The 19493-nt window shown below is 48.6% G+C and overlaps 1 protein-coding gene across 3 annotated transcripts; it reads right to left on the bottom strand.

The window, feature by feature from the left end:
• Positions 1 to 10: 10 nt before the first annotated feature.
• Positions 11 to 19071, bottom strand: neurl4 (neuralized E3 ubiquitin protein ligase 4). Of its 3 annotated transcripts, XM_086017815.1 has the most exons (29): positions 18850 to 19071; positions 15170 to 15692; positions 13837 to 13902; positions 13291 to 13751; positions 12446 to 12557; positions 12286 to 12374; positions 11457 to 11529; positions 11030 to 11297; positions 10742 to 10923; positions 10584 to 10669; positions 9421 to 9583; positions 9099 to 9315; positions 8959 to 9035; positions 8767 to 8845; positions 8507 to 8676; positions 8084 to 8212; positions 7851 to 7996; positions 7536 to 7754; positions 7376 to 7474; positions 7120 to 7272; positions 5883 to 6062; positions 5656 to 5814; positions 5395 to 5574; positions 5218 to 5311; positions 4907 to 5014; positions 4607 to 4751; positions 3189 to 3301; positions 2959 to 3118; positions 11 to 1961 (listed from the first exon to the last, which is right to left on the bottom strand). In XM_086017815.1, the coding sequence occupies exons 1-29, from the start codon at positions 19069 to 19071 to the stop codon at positions 1754 to 1756; spliced, it is 4881 nt and encodes a 1626-aa protein (XP_085873941.1). In that variant the 3' UTR covers positions 11 to 1753. The 3 variants fall into 3 exon arrangements, with proteins under 3 accessions (XP_085873941.1, XP_085873939.1, XP_085873940.1); XM_086017813.1 differs by having other exon boundaries at positions 7536 to 7996; positions 18850 to 19053; XM_086017814.1 differs by having other exon boundaries at positions 7536 to 7990; positions 18850 to 19053.
• Between the last annotated feature and the right edge of the window lie 422 nt (positions 19072 to 19493).

The raw sequence follows: 19493 nt of genomic DNA, 5'->3' as shown, positions 1-19493 counted from the left end.
AATCATCCAATAGTGCATACTGTCAGTTTATTTTCTTTTTTATATATATATATTTATATAAATCAAGAAGATATTTATGTACAACGCAACATCCAGAAAAAAAAAAACAATTTACAAAGCAGCACTGGGCCATAAATTACCCATAAAATATTTTCACATTTTTGATTGGAAGTTTTTTGTTGTTTTTTTTTTCCTTTCTTCAGACAAAACCTTGGGATCGTGTTCGGATCCCAGCTGCTCGTAGAAGGTTTTTGATCTTCAACCGGGATGAAGAACGCAAACAGAGAAAAACTCAGAGCCTTCGTTTAAACAATTCTTATTCAGATGACGCCTCATTTTTCTGTTGAAGTTTAGCAATTTTTTTTTTGCGATTTAAAAAAAAAAAAAAACTGCAGTGGGAAAAGTAGTGGCAAACAAGGTTGCCATCTTTGAGAGATATTTTGACATTTGTCTCGGGAGGCTCTAAAAGACTTTTTCTAATTTACTTTTTTAAAACTTGCCCCCATTATTCACTGAAATCTCACCTACAGTATTTGCCGTTTGGCCCCAAATCCCCGTCTAAAAAGTAATCCTACTTTTCTATTTACGCTTTGAACTACAGTGGTACGTTGCCTTACAAGTGCCCCAACTTACAAGTTGATCAAGCCGTTGTGGGTTTTTTTTTGCCTTGTGTTGCCAACAAAAACTTGGCCAACGAGCGAGCTTCAGGGACCAAGGCAGCCAAATTCGCATCCGGCCACCGTCAGTTCGCATGATTACCTTGGAGTGAGTACAAGTTCAGCTGTTTTTTTTGCTTGCAATTTCCTTTTCTTTTTAATGTCCAATGACTTAAAGCACGGAATAGTGAAAATAGAATTAACTTTTTTGTTGTTGTTGCTAAAACCCATATTCAATTCTTTACATTCCAGTTTACGATATTATTATTAGGGCAATGCCGATTCCAATTCAAATTTTTGGCAGAATAAAAATCAATTAAATGGTCCGATTGATTTAAGAGAGGTAATAACCGAAAAAAAAAAAAAAGTTTTATAAAAAAAAGTTTTTAAGTGTGTTTGGCACGGATTCATTTTTGGAGTTGCGAGCATGGCCACAGAACACAAGCTCACAAGCCAAGGTACCACTGTTAATATAGGCAATTATAAACCTTTTAAGGAGGCGTGTCAAATATTAACAGTTTGGACTCAGTCCCTATTTACGTATTTGATGTTTGTCCAAGAAAATGGTCCCGACAAACCCTTTTTTGCCTGGATCGTATCGGTGAAGAAAAGGAGCTGCTGAGGAAGAAACAGAAACCCGGTCAGGCTTGTAATAATAAATAGGACCGTAACAGAACGTGTAAACAATCCAGTTGTAAAAGCTCACTCTTAAAATTCAAGTCTTTTTTTGTTGTTGTTGTTTTTTTGCACGTAAAAAGGATTCAGTCATAATTTAATGACGGCTCCAGTGACGTCGGACTCGGCGGGGGCGACGAACGGCCCGAAATAAAGGCAGGGTTAGGGTGTTCAACAAAAAAATGTGTCATGTTGCTGTTGAGTCCAGTTCAAAAAAAAAAAAAAAAAAAAGAAATGCCGAAACATAAAGTGCAGGCAGTGTCCGTTCTTCTTTGAAACCGCCCAAATCGAAAAACAATCTCATTCAGAACAAGTGGATCCCAGAGGAGTCTGTAGCTCAAAGGCAGGGCTTGGATTTGGTAGTCAGTTGATCAAACGTCCCCGGACGGCGCGGGCGGGCGGGCGGGCGAGAGGGCGGACGCTCACTCGACCCGCACGAGCAGGCCGTAGAGGAGCGTGCCGCCCTGCTCTTTCGTAATCCACTCGATCTCAGAGTTGCTGAAGCGGGGGTCCAGCGGCTCGCCGTGGCCCAGCGTCTGCTGCGGCCCCGCCTTGTAGGAGCCTGGACGCACGCACACCTGGAAGCCCACCTGGGCCTGGTGGCAGCGATGAGAGCGCGGGTCCTGAAATCTGTACGGAGAGAAATGGCCAAACTGAGTCACTTTCTGGACCTTTCATAGCTACTGTATTCTCTCTGCCCTGTGAGAGCCGAGACTATTCCTGTAGATTCGTTTGGGACCTCCGCTTGTATGTCCCAACATACAGTCGCAAGGAATTTGGGGATTTCATCATCGACGGTCCGTAACGTGGTCAAAAGATACAGACAATCGGGAGAAATCTCAAAAACAAACATTGAATGCCCGTCAACCTCAAACCCACAGGCGGCACTGTATTTAAAAAAAAAAAAAAAAAAAAAAACCAGCATCCTTGTGTTAAGGTTATTGCAACGTGGCCTTAGGAACACTTGAAAACATCGTTGACGGCTAGCACAGTTTGTCACCCACAAATGCAATGGGAAAATACTATAGTGTGGTCTGACGAGTCCTCATTTCCAACTGTTTTTGGAAATCCTGGACAAAACGTTTTGCCCTCCGGATCAAAGTGGAAAAGGACCATCCAGATTGTCCTCATCTGTGATGGTACGCGGTGTCTTAGTAACTTGTACATTTGTGAAGGCACGATGAATGCTGAGCGGTATATTTAGGTTTCGGAGAAGCCATCCCAGCAGCGTCTTTTTCACGAGCGACAATGACAAGCCACATCCTGCGTGCCACGACAGCGTGGCTTCATGGTCAAAGACGCGTCTGCCACTGAAAGTGCGGCGCACTACGAAGAGCAAAATACGACAACGGAGACCTCAAGACTGTTGAGCAACTCAAGCTGCACATCAAGCAAGAAGGGCAAAGAATTTCCTCCGGCAAAGCTTGGACAAGTGTCCTCGGTTCGCTTATTTGAGTATCGCTGTTGCGGGCAACAAATTGAAAACGAGTGACGATTTGCACAAAACGCTGAAGTTGATCACCTTGAACATTAAAGATCTCTGTCTTTGTCGTGTATGCCGGGCACATCGGAGTGTGAGAAATGTCTCAAGCGCGAGGAATGGAAAAAGGAGCCACGGCACACTTACTGCACTTTCGGAGCAAAGGTCTCCAAGCCGGAGTAGCGCATGGTGGGCGACAGCCTGACTCTGGGCACCTCCCTACCGGGGGCGCTGTTCTCCTCTGGCTCGCCGTAGCCATCCGGGCCCTCCGCCTTCACCGGAGCCACCGAGAAGACGGACGACGTCCCTGCGGCCACAATGCATTGGAATGGTGAACGTGCCGAAAAGAAGCCGGGCAGATGCCGCGACGCGGTTACCGGGCAGCAGCTGGCTGTGGTCCAGCGTGCGGCGCAGGGCCCCGACGCTGGTGCCGTGGTACGCCATGTGCCACTTCTTCAGTGCAGTGGAAGCCTCGCAGTGCGGCTTGGTCCTGGAAAGGCAAGCAAAGTCCCCACGGGGTCACTTGCAAGTAGGGACCTCCCAATTTCAAGCGAGCGTCAAGTTGGCGCGTCCGATCGAGTGAGTCGAGTCAAGTTGGGTTGAGCGAGTCACGGCGGCGTCGTTTTAAGCCAGAGTTGAACTCGCTCAAGTCTCTTGTTTCTCAAATGCAAATGCTTTGAACCAAATGGAAATGCCATTGATCCGTTCCAGGCACCCCAGCCCCCCCCCCAAAAAAAGTATCATGTGATTGAAGAAGTAGACAAGGACAAATAATGTCGAAACGAAAAATGAACCAATGAAAATCAGACACTGCTTTTGGATTGTGGTTCAACATATTTATTTTTATAAACAGGCCTGGACAAAAATGATGGGACCCCTAAAAAAGGCGTGTGCTCTAATTAGCAGCACGGCTGCCTTCGACCTTCGGCCTATTGAAAGGGTGACAAGAAGTCGCTGTGTGGTGCGGACCGCACGAAACATCGACCAGAGGAAGCCAAGGAGAGAGTCGTCTCAAGAAATTAGAAAGAAAATGATATGAAAACGAATGGCCGCCCACGTGACGGACCGCTCCGCCTATGACGGACGCCCACTTTGTCGGCCGTCAACGACAGACGGGGAACTTTCCAAAATAGTCGGAAGCCCATTCCGTGCCCTATGTAATCGTCTAGTTTGAATGCGCCAAGTGTTGCGAGGTCCTTCAAAAGGTATACAAAGCTACAAAAAAGGTCCTGGAAGGTACTGAAAGGAGACGCATTGAGTCCGGCCGCGGTGAGAAAGTCATAGAAAAAAAAAAAAGTCCTTTTAAATATCGCCCAGCGGGGGAGAGTGGTAGTTTGTCCAAGTCGGTCGTCGGAGACGCTAACGGAAGCCCGTTTGAAATGACAGTCGGGCCGGCCTCGAGGCGGTAGACGGACGGCGGAAGGGGAAACCGGCCGTCGGCGATTAAAGGGACGGAGAATGTTTGGTCAAATGCCCCCAGCTCTGGTTACACACGTTATTCAGAAAATGATTCTTCTTGTCCTAAGGTGTTTTACATTGCATCTAGGGTAGATTTTGTGAAATCTCGCGGCTGCGGTCTCGCCATTTGGTGGATTCCCCCCCCCCCCCGCCGAGTGCGGCTGGGTCTGAAAAGTATCCCCGCAACTTGTCATGCGGTTCAAGTCAGAGTCAGGCTCAGAGGCTTACTCCCGGTTTGAGCACGCAAGCAAGTCCCCGCACCGCCGACTTGAGTCAAGCACGTCATGGGAGGGGCCCCGCCCCCCCGCCCCCCGCCCCCGGCCTCGTTTGCTCTCACCTGAGGGCGAAGCAGCACCATCCGAAAGGCAGAGCGTAGTCCCGGGGCGGCTCGCCTCTCTTGTAATAAGCCTCGTCGCCCCGCAGCTTGTGGCAGGACTCGCAGTAGCACAGGTTGTACTTTGCGTCTTCACTGAAGTAGCCGTCTGACACCACCGGCAAGTTGCCGAGCAAGACGTGAGGAGATCAATCAGTACTTCAAGGTTTTTATTTTTGTTGCCGCACACCCCCCCCCCCCCCTGCCCAGAATGTGAGTGCGTTTGCCGCCTCTGAATAGGTGAGGTGAGCGAGTCAAAGTCACCTGGTAGGGTGAGGAGATCCTTAAAGCGGGAGCACAGTGCCTGGTACTCGCACGACTTGTTCGGGTGGACCTCGGGAGGGGGTGTCCAGCACACGCTCTCTTTGATGCCTGCGTGCCAAAAACACAGCAAACGGCTTGTATTTGGCACGATACAATTTCAAGTGCCCAAAATACATCATTGGGAATAAAATCTCTTTCTCGCGGCCGCAAGGACAAATAACGCTGGGACAACATTTGAGTCTTTGCCATCGCGCTGGCGCAGGGGCCAGGGGCCCGGCTTGAAACGACAAAGGCAATTGTAGACATTCTACCGTCGACCATGTCCGCCTTCTCCATGTCGCCCCGGCAGCGGGCGTCGCCTCCTTCTCCGCCCACGGCCGCCACGTTATCCGTTACGATCGTGACCTGAGAGGGTGACACACGGCCGAGGTACTGAGGGACGGCGCTTCGCCGCGCACCTGGGATCCGGCGCGTAGGAAGGCGCGTACCTGTTCGCATTGGCCGTACAGGTCGATGAAGGGGTAGCAGGGGGAGGGAATGTCCTGCGCCGCCACGCCCTGGTCCATGCCGTTGACGTAAAGGTGCAGACAACTGTTGGCGTCCACCAGCAGACCCAACACTGTCCCCTCGGGACACGTGTCCAAGTTAGGACCGTAGTTCTCGCAGATCTGAGGAGGAAAGGCAGGGTGCGGTCAATTTGCGCTCGACTTTCCCGCCAAGGCGAGTCGGGAGCGCTTTTGTGCGTCTACTTTGAGGGAGTTGTGGAAAACCGAGTCCCTCTGCAGCAGCCACGCCGAGCGCTTCAGGCAGCACGCCGTCGACGGGAAGTTGAGCCGGTCCGGCGAGTGGCCGATCACCCCGAGCGACAGCGACGACGTCCACGACGGATTGAGCCGGTCGATCTGAAACTGGACAAGGCGTCGGCGAGCTGAGGGGAGGCCGGGCGCCGCGTCGGCCGCCCGCCGCCGCCGCCTACCTGGAAGAGCTGCTGCTGGCTCAGCGCTCGAGCGGTGACCAGCAGGCCTTGGTTGTAGCTGGACACTCTGGCCGCCGTCAGCCTGCGGTTGGACAGCTGGATGTTCTTGCCGTGGTTTTCCAGGAAGGCCGTGGCGGCGGCGGCTGTGGCGGCCGCTGCGGCGCACAGCTCGCCCGCAGCCTGCGAGCAACCGGGAAAAAAATACAGCCTCGCTTACATTCGAGACTGAGAGGTCGAGGTGGAGCTTAACATGTTGCAACGCGGGAGGAAGCCCCCAAAGAAAACGCATTTCATTCATTACACTGTGTTTGTTTTTGGTTTTTAATCAATCGGCTGATTAGTCAGTTATCAGCATTTGACTTTTGACTCAAAAACATCCAAAGCGTGACGTCAGTCCCTAGTTATAACACCACTGATGCTAGTTTATTTAGCCCGTCTATGGCATTTTGCATCATGTGTTAGCATTCAGCTAGCCGGTTGTGATGTCGGTGGAGTTCTCTGCCACCATCTGTCGCCCGCATTTTACTTTCTGCTCAAAGCAAAAACAAATTATTGGCTTGCATCTCGAAAAACTCCAATCGGATAGTAATTTTTCATTGTAGTTAGCTTTTATTTCATTTTACGTTTGTTTCTTGAATTCACTTAGTTGGGATAAGTAGTTCGGATCTCGGCTAGATGGATAGTTTCAATTATTTTTTACTATGATGGGTATTTATTTGAAAATGCTTCATTTTCGTACTGGTTTTAGTCATTTTGTTTTTCTCTCTATAAAGATGAAGTACTTGTTGAGTGCGAGCTAAATGAACAGCCCGCCAAGTACTGCGTAATTAAGGACAATTCTCAAACAAGTGTTTGACCTTCCTTCTTGCGTCCGACATACACCAAGACACCAAGAACATTTAACACGAACCTCGAAATCTCATGATGAAAAGCAAAGGCATTTGTGCTCTACCTACCTTTTCTTAGTTTTACAAATGTAAGGTGTTTCGATTTTTTTTTTTTTTTTTTTTTAACATTTTGTTTTTGATTTTATGCCATGACTCAAAATGTTGTTTGAGTTATGTCGTTAAATGCTTTCACTTTCATAACTGAAGGTGGCCAGAATAAACAAAAAAATTGGCAGATGACGGCCGGTTCTTTCAACACTCCGAATGGGGGGGGGAGCATTTGTGGGTGGAGCTACGAGTGGATTGCTATTGGTTGAGTGTACTTGGAAAGGCCAAATCACGTGACGTGCCTCTGCGAGCGGCGTGCCGTCTTCCTCTGCTTCGCTGCAGCTTCCTGAGGAGAGTGACGGCGCTTTGACGCCCTCCGCCTCCTCCGTCAGAGTGGAGCTGACGATGGAGACGGCGGTGATGCGTCCGTACAGGTCCAGGACTGCGTACACGTTCTTGCAACGACAAAAAAAAATACATTGAAAAAAACAGGAGGCGCGTCCACTGGAGTGCACGTCATGCAGCGCGTGCGCAACGCTGCCGTGTTTTGCCGCGTACCTTGGCTACGGCAGCGGCTGCGGGTCCCATGTCCTCGCCGTCAACGAAGACGTGCATGGTGTCATCGGCGCACCTCTTCACGCCCACGCGGTTCCCAACCTAAGAAAAATGTGCGCAGGTCCATGAAAAGCTCCGTCCATCCGACCGGGCGGCAGCTCACCATCAGCCGGTCCAGCGAGCAGCCGTAGTTGTGGCGCTGCGGCACGCCGTTGCGCCGGACCTCGGAGCCGCAGAGCAGCCAGGTGACCTTGGCCCGAAGCTGCGGGAGGGAGGGCGAGAAGCCGGAGAGCGGGCACGACGGCAGCTCGGGCGGCGGCAGCGTGGTCAGGCCTACGTGCAGCGAGCCGCACCACTGCTCGTCCGTCTCGTCGATCCGCACCTGCAAAAAAAAAAAAAAAAAAAAAGGGGCGGCGGAGAAGCCTCTTGGGCGGCGCTGACAAACGGGCGCCCCGGCGACTTCCTGCGGCCAACTAACCTCAAACAGCTCGTCCACTTTGAGTTCCTTGCCGCTGAAAAGGATGCCGTGGGCGTAACCGCCGGCTCGCACGGCCTGGCGGCCCTCGCCGAGCAGCACCACGTTCTTGCCGTGCTTGCCGTGGAACCTGTGGGCGACGCCTGCCGCTATGCAAAAACAGCCGCGCGCAAACACGCACGCGGGGCAAGCCCGTCAGCACGCGATTGGGTCGCGAGATCCCGTCGCCGCCCCACCTGGAGAGTGGATGGGGAAGCTCTTCTCGGTGATGTTGCTGGTGCACAAGCTGTTGTCCAGCGGGCCGGAGGCGCTGGTGATGGACACTTGGACGCACTGACCGTACAGGTCGATCACAGCAAACACATCTGGAAAAAGAAAGAAAAAGCACAAAAGACAGACAGACAGACCGGTTAGTCCAACACCCCAAGTGACGGTCCCAGAAAAGCTCGCTGGAGTGGAGTCGGCAGTCAAACCCGCTCGGCAAAGCACCCTTTGTCCTGGACGTGAAAACTGTCTGACCCCACAGAAGAATCGGAGTCAAATGTTACCTCAAAGTCAGCCTTCCCATCAGGACATCAAGTCCATTGCCCCGTTTGTACCCCCCCCCCAGACAACATCGAAGCGGTCACATTTTTTGGGGAGCAGGCAAATTGTCCAACCTGGCGGCAGACCGGAGCAGGCGACGCCTTGGTCGGCGCCGTTGATGTAATAGTGAAGGTCGCCGAGGGCCGAGCGCATCATGCCGATGCGCGAGCCCGACGTCAGCGAGTCCAGGTCGCAGCCGTAGTTGTTGCGCATGGTGTTGCCGTCCTGCATGATGGCCGTCCCGCTGAGCAAAAGGAAAAAAAAAAAATACAAAATAAAAAAAGGCAAACAAACGTCGGCTCGGGGACGCGCGCGGACGCTTTGCCTGAGCTACCTGAGCATCCACGTGTCGTAGTCGATGTCTGTCATGGTGTTGGGGAATTCCAGCTCTTCTGGCCTGATGGCAGTCACGCCTTTGCGCCAAAGCACAAAGGGTGGACGGAAAAACAACGAAAAGAAAAAGATCAACTCTCGGCGAATCTCTTTTGGCAAGCTTACAAATTGCGCATTTCTGCACACCGCTGACCTGCTTCTATTGAGCCCGACCAGCGGTCCACCATCTTCTGAATGATGATTTCAAAGAGCTCGCCGTCTCGAAGGCACCTGCGAGGAGCCGAGAAACGCGGCGTCTCAATCGGCCGGCAGGCGCTCGTGTTTTGACCTCACCTGTTGGAAATGACAATGGCGTCGTTGAACTCGCTGCGGCAGTTCTGGCGCAGGGCGGTGCGCCCCCCGTTGGTGATGACGGCGTTGGTGCCGTGCAGCTGGTGGAAGCGCAGGTCGCTGCCGCCGCCGCCGCCGCCGCCCGACGCCGAGCAGGGGCTCCCGGGGGACGTGGCCGCGCCTCCCTCCGAGCCGTCCTCCGGGAGAGGGGGAAGGTCCACTAAGCGGCGGAGGAGCGGCACAAAGGCCGAGGCTTGAGTTTCAAAGATTGGGCAATCTGGAGGTTGCGGGCCTCACCCCCCCACCCCTCCCTTCCCGCTCTCACCCATGTCGTCCATGATGGTGGCCTGGGCGGCCTGGCCGTAGAGGTCCACCACGGCGTAGACGCTGGGGGGCACGTTCCAAGCCGCCGGGCCCTGCGCCACGCCGTTGACAAAGAAGTGGAGGCTGCCGTCGTCTTTGCGCACGACGCCCACCGTGTCGCCCGCCTGTGTGGGCCAGCGGCATCGCCGTTACGAGAACAGACGAAATGATTCGAGAAAAAAAAGCAAAAAACGGCAAGAGCATTTTCCGGCACACCCGCTGTGCTCCCAAAAGACGTCACGTACGGAAGCGATTGGGATTTTTAAAGGCCGAGGACGATTCCAATATTTGACAGAATAAAATTCCAATAGCTCATTCGTGGGGAAATATTCTATAATGAATAAAATGGTTTCTTTTTTGCTCCCTTAAAGCGGGGGAAGTCAAGCCCCCCAAATTCTTTCCAACAATCTGTTCTATGCATGCGGCCCCACTCGTCGAAACACGGCATTCGGATTCATGTCGCGTTTGTGGAATAGGATCTAAGCGGGAAAACGCAGCCATTTTGCTCTTTCTCAGGGGGCGGCCATTTTGCCATTTGCTGCGGACTGAAAATGACATCACAGTTGCTCGGGTAACGACCAATCATGACCCAGCTTCAGAAATTAGCTGAACCGTGATTGGTTGCTACCTGAGCAACTGGTGAAGGCGCATCAAACATATTGTTGGAAAGAACAATATGCGGTTGACTTCCACTTTAACCCTTTCCAGAAGAAAGATATGAATTCAAGACAGAAAATTTGACTTTTTGACATTGACTTGTTGTTATGTCACTTTAAAACAGACACAAACCTGGCCAAAATTGTCCAATTTCGGTTTGGGGGGGGGTCGTAGATCGTATTTTGTTTTTTAATCGATTGATTTCTCTAGTTATATATTATTGCTATTCTGTTATTCTAATTTTAAAGTGCTTCGTTATAGCTGTAGCTGTTAGGAAGAGTATTATATAAATAAAGTTGTATTGTACATTATTGTCAAGATCGTTTCTGACTTCTTCTGACTTGACCTCTTTAATGTGTTAAAAAAAAAATAAAAAAAATTTTTTGCCAATTTTAAAATAACTAATATCGGCCACGCCCTAATATTGAATATAAAAAAATGTAGCATTTTTTTATTTTTTTTACACACTTTGAGGCGGTCTAGGTTGTGTCCGTATTCATCCAGAATTGTTGTTCCGTTGTGCATCACACCATTCCCCGTCATCATCCATGTCCCTGGAGACAAAAAAAACACATCGATGGTTGAGTAAAAAAATTGGAAGCCCGATAACGTAAATTTAGGTTTACCTGAGCGCAGGTTGGTCATGGTGGAAGGCAGTTGCAGGTAGGCGGGGTTGTGCGTGGTGACACCGATTTCGATGGAGCCCGCCCACTTGTCCACCATCTTGTCGATACGAACCTGGAACACTTCGTTGGAGCGCAGCGGCCTGCTGCTGAGGACCACGCCGTGATTGAAGTCGTCGGTGGCGCTGGCAAGGGAGCAAATTACACGTGGCACGTTGCGCACGGTTATTTTATTGGAGTCTTTTTTTTCCCCCTACTGGAAGAAAAGTGAGAAGTGGGCGGAGAGCTTACTGCGGCCTCAGCGCCGTCCGGCCGTCGCTGATGATGGCGGCTTTCTGGCCGCAGTTGGCGTGGAAGAGCAGCCGCTCGGGCGCGTCGGCGTCCGGGGTGAGGGCGGGCCGGGGCCGCCCCACGTCGGGTGACATGGCCCGCATGATGGCGTTGTTGCGGCGGAGGCGCTCGCTGTGGTTGTGATTGTGGACAATGGTGACCTTGACGGCCATTCCGTAAAGGTCCACCACGCCGTACACCACGCCGGGGGTCTGCGCTGCTGCGACACCTTCAAAAGGATATGACCGTCTTAACCCTTTCAGAATTTGGGGGTCAAATCGGACCTCGCTTGACATTTGGCGGCAACGCACACAAAAAAAAAAACAACTAAACGAGACAAGGCCGAGGGGGCGTTTGATTTTTTTTGCTGGCTGTTCAGTCATCTCACCTTGGTCGATGCCATTGATGTAGAAATGAAGCGCACCGCTGGCTTTGCGCATCAGCCCAATGTGATCGCCCTCCTGAGGACCGTGACAAGAAAGGCAAACCGCACCTTAGTCTTGGTGTTTCAAGGGGACACGTGATGGAAAATTGTCTTTTGAATGGCTTGTATACAAATGGTGGCGTCTCTGGAGTTGCCCAGGCCACTTGTTGCGATATTCTCATAATTGGGGATTTTGGAGGATTGGGATGTTTTGCAGAGCCCAATTCTGATCAAATGATTCTTATTCTTATCAGGGGCGGAGCCAGAATGTGGCTAATGGGTGGGCCTTGAAAAATCAGGGTGGGCCTGAATATTTCTCTCACCGTCCCAACACATCGTATATTCAAGTAAAATGACAATCTGAATAGTATGAAGTTCAGATCTTCCTTAGACAAGCACAATTATACCATTCTTAATTTTCAATAAAATAAAAAAATATATAAAAAACACAAATTCAAAAATAATTTAATAATTGACAAAAAATGTAAAAGTATATATTTTTTTCTAACAGAGCACCAGCTCTTTGATGTGTTCAACAATGCAAGAGTGTCTTTTTACCGCCCCCGATTCTTATTGTTCAATTGTGCCATTTATAATTCATGAAGTTAGAATCAATTACTGACTTCATAACAATGGGAAATGACCAAAGCAAAAATATAACAGAATGCGTAAGATAAAGAAAGCATTTTGGGGAAAAAAAAAAAGGAATCCATCAATTTTGATCAGCCCAGTTGAGGGCAAATAAAAAAAAAGTGCTCAACTACTGAGAGCAGGTGTGCGCGTGCTTCCAAACCTGAAGTTCATCCAGGCTGAACTCGCAGTATTCCCGTCTGGTGCCTTTGCCGTTGGTCAGGATGCCGCAGCCGCTCATCATGATTGTGCCTGCCGGTCGCGGGGCGATATCAGTCGCTCGCTCGCTCGCTCGCTGACACTTGTCGGGTGCGCGCGCTTACCTGAGCGCAGATTGGTCATGGTCGCAGGATAGTCCAGATGGTTTGGGATGTGCGTGGTCACGCCAATCTCGATCGAACCCGACCACTTGTCCACCAGTTTATCAATGCGGATCTGGAAATGCATTTTCAAGTGAGGATGAAGTCACGTACAATGCGGTGGTCCGCAGCGGCCGAACAACGGAAATGCTGGCCGGAGGTGAGATCCCCTTTGAGGATGGCGCTGCGGTTCTCAATCGGGGGTTCAAGTCGGAGGGCTGAGGGTGGCCATGCTTAATAATAATCGATATAAATATTGTTTCAATCATATGATTATCAATTGTGGTTCATGAACCAATTATTTGATCAATACATTTTAAAATGTGACTTGAGTAAACAATTATTTCATGAGAGAAATACAATTAAAAATGAGTAAATCTCTCTTTGTATTTGTTTCCAAAGATACAAGACATTGTGTCATATAAATGATGCTCAATAAAAAAATAAAGGATTGGCGGAAAAAAAAAAAAAGAGTAAATACGAGGGGACGACCGCGACGGATGGTTTTGCCGCCCCATGTCGATGAGAATATTTGGCAGAGTAAAATTCTTAAACAGACGATTACAATCGGCTGTTCAATTCACAAAAGATCATGAATAAGATCATTTTTTGGGGTCCCTTAATGCTTACAATAAGATGTGTCTTAAAGGCAGAACATTTGACTGCTTTACACTACTTTGTCATTGCTTAGCAAGCGAAAAATGGGAGAAAAAATAAAACAAGTCAATAAAAAACCTGCAGCATTTTTGCAGCGTGCGTTTTGAGAGGCCTCGCCGCGTGTGATCATTTGACGCCGACACGGTTTTCACCTCGAACATCTCGTTGTGTCGCAGCGGCCGGTTGGTCATGACCACGCCGTTGTTGAACTCGTCCAGCGGTCGCCTCCTCTCCGCCGTCTTGTTGTTATTGCTCAGTTTGATCAAGGTGCCGCACTTCTCGTGGAAGAGCAAGGCGTCATTGGTGGTCAAGTCGCCGGCGGCACAAGCTCCGCCTCCTCCTCCGCCGCCGCCGGCGGGGCCGCCGTTCGTGTTGCCGGCGTCCCCGGCTCCCGCCCCGCCGTCAGCGCTCAGCGCGCCGCCTCTGCCGCCGCTCCTGGCGTCGTGTCTCGACGAGGAGTTGTCACTTCCTGTGGATCCGCTCCCTCCCGTGGTGCCGCCGCCGCCGCCGCCGCCGCCGCCGCCGCCTTCTTCCCCTCCGCCCTCATCCTCGGCTCGGTAAAAAGACACTATTGCATTGTTGAACACATCAAAGAGCTGGTGCTCTGTTAGAACTGACAAGAGACAAGCAGAAGAAAATGACTACAGAGTCGGTTGAACAAATCGTTGCGTTGTCGCGATGGATGGAGCGTTTCCTACCTGCGTCTGGCTCCAGGTTGCTGGGGAACTTGTCTGGTCTGCTGTGACCGCAACTAAGCTCAGGCACTGACGACGACGACAAGGACAAAAATAAATAAATAAATACCACTGAAGCTGTATTTCCCCCCCCCCCCCCCCCCCCTAAAAATAGTAGGGATGAAAAATTACGCAAATTACCATTTTCCATCAAGGTTTGATCGAAGGCATTTTCCATTGATATCAACCACGTGTCAATCGCGATCAACATCGATATTGAATTGTCGCTCCAGCCCTAATCTGTCTTTTCATGAACAATATGAGATTTATGATGCATAAATGTTTCGGTTTTCTCGGCTCACTTTGGGCTCAAATGAAGGCAAACGAAGCAGGAATCAACTTTTCGTCTTTCCTAAAACAATATGTAAATGTGGCAACCGCACTTCTTAAGCACCCAACTTATTTAGACACCAGCTAAATATTTGAAAATGTAATTCAACTACATTGCAATTGATTTGCATTTGCTTCATTGTTTGGCCATTCTAAAGAGTTCATTTGATTTACGCAGTACTCATTTTACTGGAGTACAATTTTTCACATATTTTTATTGAATCAGTAAGTACCGTTTTTTAATTTTCGAATATTTGAGCAACGTGTTGATGTTCAAAGTGTGCAGAACCATACAGTGGTTCACAATAAGATTTAAAACTGTGGAGAAAATAACATCCCTTCTTTTTGATGAACACTTGTGCCTGCTGTGCTGCTGTATTTCCGTGTCGGTCATGGCGTGGGAACTCGAAAAGCTCAGTATTTTTTTCCTTGATACTTGGTGTGAAAAGTTTGACTGACTGAAACAATGAATATAGCCAATTTCAAACATTATAAGCACTAGTGGCGGGTCGGCTTAGGGCTGTGCAATTAATCGAAATGCAATTACAATTACAATTATTACACTGCACGATTACAAAATTGGCATAATCGTAAAAAAACGATGATCAATATTCATTTATATTTATATTGTTTACATAAGGAAATCATACTTAAATTGAAGCATTTACACCGTTTTTTAAAATTTGAAAATAACAAATGTTCTGAATTTTGTTTGGTCCAAAAGGAACTTGCTCCCATTGATGTGTGTTTATATATATATTTTTTTTTTAACCCAAAAAATGATCCTTTGAATAATCGTGATTTTACTTATTACCAAAATAATCACAATTAATATTTTTTTCCATAATCGAACAGCTCTAGGTCGGTTGGTCAATTCTGTTGCGTTGCTGCTTTGCGTCTGTGCCGCCTGCGCCTCTATTCGCAATCATGTGGCACACCGAGTGGTGTTAGGCGTTTGTTCCCTTACCCTGGCCTCCTATCATGACACCATTCATTGCTGCCACATTCATCAGCGCCGTGATGCCCGCATCCTCCCGCACGCCGCAGACCACCACATCGTCCTCCTCTTCCTCCTCGTCCTCCTCGTCCTCGTCCTCCTCCTCGTCCTCCCGAACGACAGTCTCTCGCTGGGCAGAGGGAAGCGGCGGCTCGCAGCTCACCACCGTCACCTGCGTGCACTTGCCGTACAGGTCCACCACCGCCCACAGCTTGGCGGGCAAGCCGCTGGCGGCCGCGCCGCAGTCCTGGCCGTTGACCCATAGGTGGAGCTCTCCGCGGGAGCTGCGCTGGATGCCGACGCGGTCGCCCTCGGCCAGCTGGTCCAGGTCGCGGCCGTACTCCTCCAGCACCGAGCGGCCGTCCCGGAGCACCGAGCAGCCCGACACGATCCAGGAGCCGCCCTTCAGCCCCGTGGCGCTGCTCGGGAAGTCCAGCAGAGCGGGGTCCAGCGTGGTCACGCCGATCTCAATGGAGCCGCTCCACGAATTCACCTGCGACCGGTTGGGAAAAGGCAAAGATGAGAGACGCGGGCAAGCGGCACAGCACAGGAGAAACATCTTCTGCGCGAACGCGCTGGTGCTCGACCGCTCCACTGCTGGACTCAAAATTGCAGGTGGATAAAAACAATTTGTTTGATGATCCGCTGGGATATTTTTAGCGAGGAAGGAATCGAGCTTGCCTCGGGAAAAAAAAAAAAAAAGTGTCCTGGCGCGGAGTGCAGCAGTATAAAAAGACGCAACATTTTAGCAAGTCAACAAAAGGCCACGCATCACACACGCACAGACACACGTCACATGTAGAAGATTGCCGTTGCAAGGTTAAGACATCTGGGAACTCTTTTAAACTGTGAAAATGCAGAATTTCTCCTCTCGAGATTTGAGGAAAACAATCCTTTGAATTGTCACTCGCCAATAATGTCACTGTCACTAATATTTGACTGCAAATTGTGTATATTGTGGAATGTGCTGGATGATGGCAGGAAATAAACATTGTACACAGATACATCAATTTCCTAAATATGTGAACGCCAATTCTATAAATAATACATGATGCTCGCCTCAGTCACATTATGCTGTCAAAGCAAAGCAGATCACATGACAAGCCGCTTCAGCGTTCATTTCATTCCGGGTGAATAGAAAACACCATAACGATTCATATCGATTTTGTTTTGGTTTCGTTTCACTCACCAATATGTTCGCTCGCTTGCACTAAAGCAGCTGACCAGCGTCCTGCCACGGAATGCAGGAATACACGCACACACACATGCGCGACCTTGAGCATCACAATGAGAGGCCAGCAGGTCATTGAGGTTTTAATGGAATGAGGGTTGGGTGAGACGAGTGATTCTTCATTCTAACCCTCAACACAACTTTTTTTTTTTCTTTTTTTTTAAACAATTCACATGCCTGACCTACACCAAACTTAAAACAGAGCAATGGAAAGCACCAACGCCATGCATCTAACATGTACGCGATCACAAAGCAATGTTACATAAATGACTGTATTCAGTAGTTCCATTTGGAAACACAAACAAAGCACCTTCACATTCGGTATGGCATGTTCGGTTCGGTCCACTTATTAGCGCGAGCTTACGCACGGACGCTATTGACTGTTGCTCGCGGGAGAGGAGGGTGGCGGCACAAAAGAGAGAGCCAGAAAAGAGCTAGAGCTCGAAGGTTCTTGCTTTGACTCAAGCATAGGAACAGGCAATAGACTTTCTGTGAATAACGGAGGTAATTACCACTCGATTTTTTAAAATTAAAAATAGCGCTTCTCTTGCACCGACACTTTAGTTTTCGATTGAAACTGTAAAGATGAATAAACTCGGGCCTGTGTGAAAGCCACATGTCAAAGGTCTCAACTTCTTTCGGAATGATGTTTCTGTCTGCTACAGGCGCTGAGATATTAACTATTTTGTAGGTGTTGAATTTCTGGGAAAACTTCAGGTTTTCAAGGGTAATTCCAAAGACGACCCCCGGTTTTGGAGAGCTGTTGATCCAGGCGCTTTAGGCTTTAATGGGTTAACAGAAGGGTGCTAGGGATGTCACGATATCCAAATGTCACAATACGATAATATCACAATATGAACCTCACGGTACAATAATGATCATGATATTGTGGGCAGGGTTGCGACAGTATATTAAAAGCTCACGATATTGTAAAAAAAAAAAAAAAAAGAAAAAGAAAAAGAAAAAAAACATCACAATATTTTTGGGACATAACAGTATTCACAAAGAAATAGATTGCCTACATTGACCGAACACCTAATATTGAGGCACTTACTTGCTAATTCACGCACACATTGTGAATCGGGCCAATTTGTGGATTTGTTCCCATTTATCTGACGATTAGCGTGGGTCTTAAACATCTATCCATCCATTATAGGTGGAGAAAGATTTCATCAAATTTAACTGCACTAATAAACTAACCACATAGGGTGCTGGAACTGCACAAATGGAGAACAACTTGGGCTTTTAAAAAGATTTGCTGCTATTAATATCGTGACATGAGGACGACAATATAGTGTGGTAATTTTAATATACCAGCAATTTTGTAACAGTGCTATCTTGATTACAAATTCAATTTGTTCCATGTTCAGAAATCAATTTATTTACATATATCATCAGTTTTCCCCATTGACATAACATTAATCCATTCCAGCCCTCATTAAACTCATCTAAAGGACACAGATTAGGAATTAAACCTCCATCATCTGGTTTGTGGAGGGAATATTCACGCAGGTATGTGTAAAATGTTTATCGAGTTGTCTTTAAGTAATTTAGCAAAACATAAAAGCCAGTCTGCCAATACACTAGAACCAGCTATCTATTTTCCCATTAAAAAAGAATGTCCGTGCCATTAATCCAAGCAACAGAAAAGTCAATCAACTAGCCAGAATTCAAACCACGTCTATTTTTTAACCAATTTACGTGCTAAAATGTAAAATGCACCCGACTGTCTCCAAAGCCATTTACAACATCTAATTTTCAAATGACACGTGACACATGATTCCAATGACAGCAGCGGGGAAAAAGGTTTAAACCATCATTCAAGCTATTTCACCTTGTTTCCAATCACTCTGTCTTGATCGAACACAGAAGGGTTTGTTTACTAATGGTGCCATCCCGGAAGTGCACGCTGTGACGTCATGCTGAAAAGGTCCATTGGGCAGGACATTAGCCGATGAGCTAACAAGAGACGCCGAAGACATTAACAAAAAGCAAAGCCGGGCTGCATGACCAAGCTCAATTGAATTCCTCCACTTAAGTTGCAGTAGCCAAGAGTCGCTTTTAGCACCTCATTAGCATGGCTACCTGACATACGGTATCGTTAGTAAAGGGACCAATGAAAACAATTGCTGCAAGACGATATTTCAATCGCAAACAACAAAATCCCTGTAAAAGAGGCGTAGAGGAGAGTCGCTGTCAAGCAGCGTTGTTAGGCAGGAGAAGCCCCTCGACAGCGGGGGCGGGGGGACGCGGACCCTCCGTCCCGTCCCGTCCCAGCGACAGCAACAGAGACAGCGAGCGCTGTCCTCGCATTCCCCGTCCCATCACCACCGCCCGCCCCGCTCCGAGCAATCATCAGCAGCAGCAGCAGCAGCAGCAGCAGCAATGGCGGGCGCCCGTGGCGGTGGCTCGTTTTTACCTTCTTGTCGATACGGACAGTGAAAACGTCCCGGTCCCTCAGCGGCTCCTTGCTGAGCACCAGGCCGTGGTTGAACTCCTGGACAGGCTGGTTGCGCCGGGCGGTGCGGTTGGAGTTGGACAGGCCGACCAGCTTTCCGCTCCGGGTATGCAGCTCCGCCGCCATCTTCAAGGGGCGGCCAGTTTTCACGACAGTTGCGTTGGTTTGCGACAGTGACGTCATTGAAGAGGCTCATTTGTGGCAGCCGCTCGACTGTTGTTTACTTGTCTTTCGTGGTCAGTGATTTTAATTGTTTTATTTTGCTTTTTTTGGTTTGAACTTGAGAAAGATTTTAACTAACATCAGTTAGTGCCTTTGAATAAAATATTTATTAATTTAATTTGTCATCTCTTCAAATTCCATTTTTTGCTGACGTTTATTACATTTACATTAATACAGCTTTAAAAAAAAAAAAGTAAGGTGGACACAAATAGCCAGCATCAAACCCAGAGGGTTAAAACGATTATTAAATCATTTTTCATCACAGAATATTACAAGTATCTCTAATAGTATAGCATTTTTTAATCAGGTCTTTTTTTTCTAATTGTGGCTCACCAGGTATTTACATTATCGAGGGTCTTGTAATTTTCCAAAATTCAAGATGA

Source organism: Filicampus tigris, chromosome 2 (genome assembly GCF_054856515.1).
Source record: "Filicampus tigris isolate MCC_2025a chromosome 2, RoL_Ftig_1.0, whole genome shotgun sequence".
Lineage (NCBI taxonomy): Eukaryota > Metazoa > Chordata > Actinopteri > Syngnathiformes > Syngnathidae > Filicampus > Filicampus tigris.
This window is presented reverse-complemented; position numbering and strand designations above follow the sequence as displayed.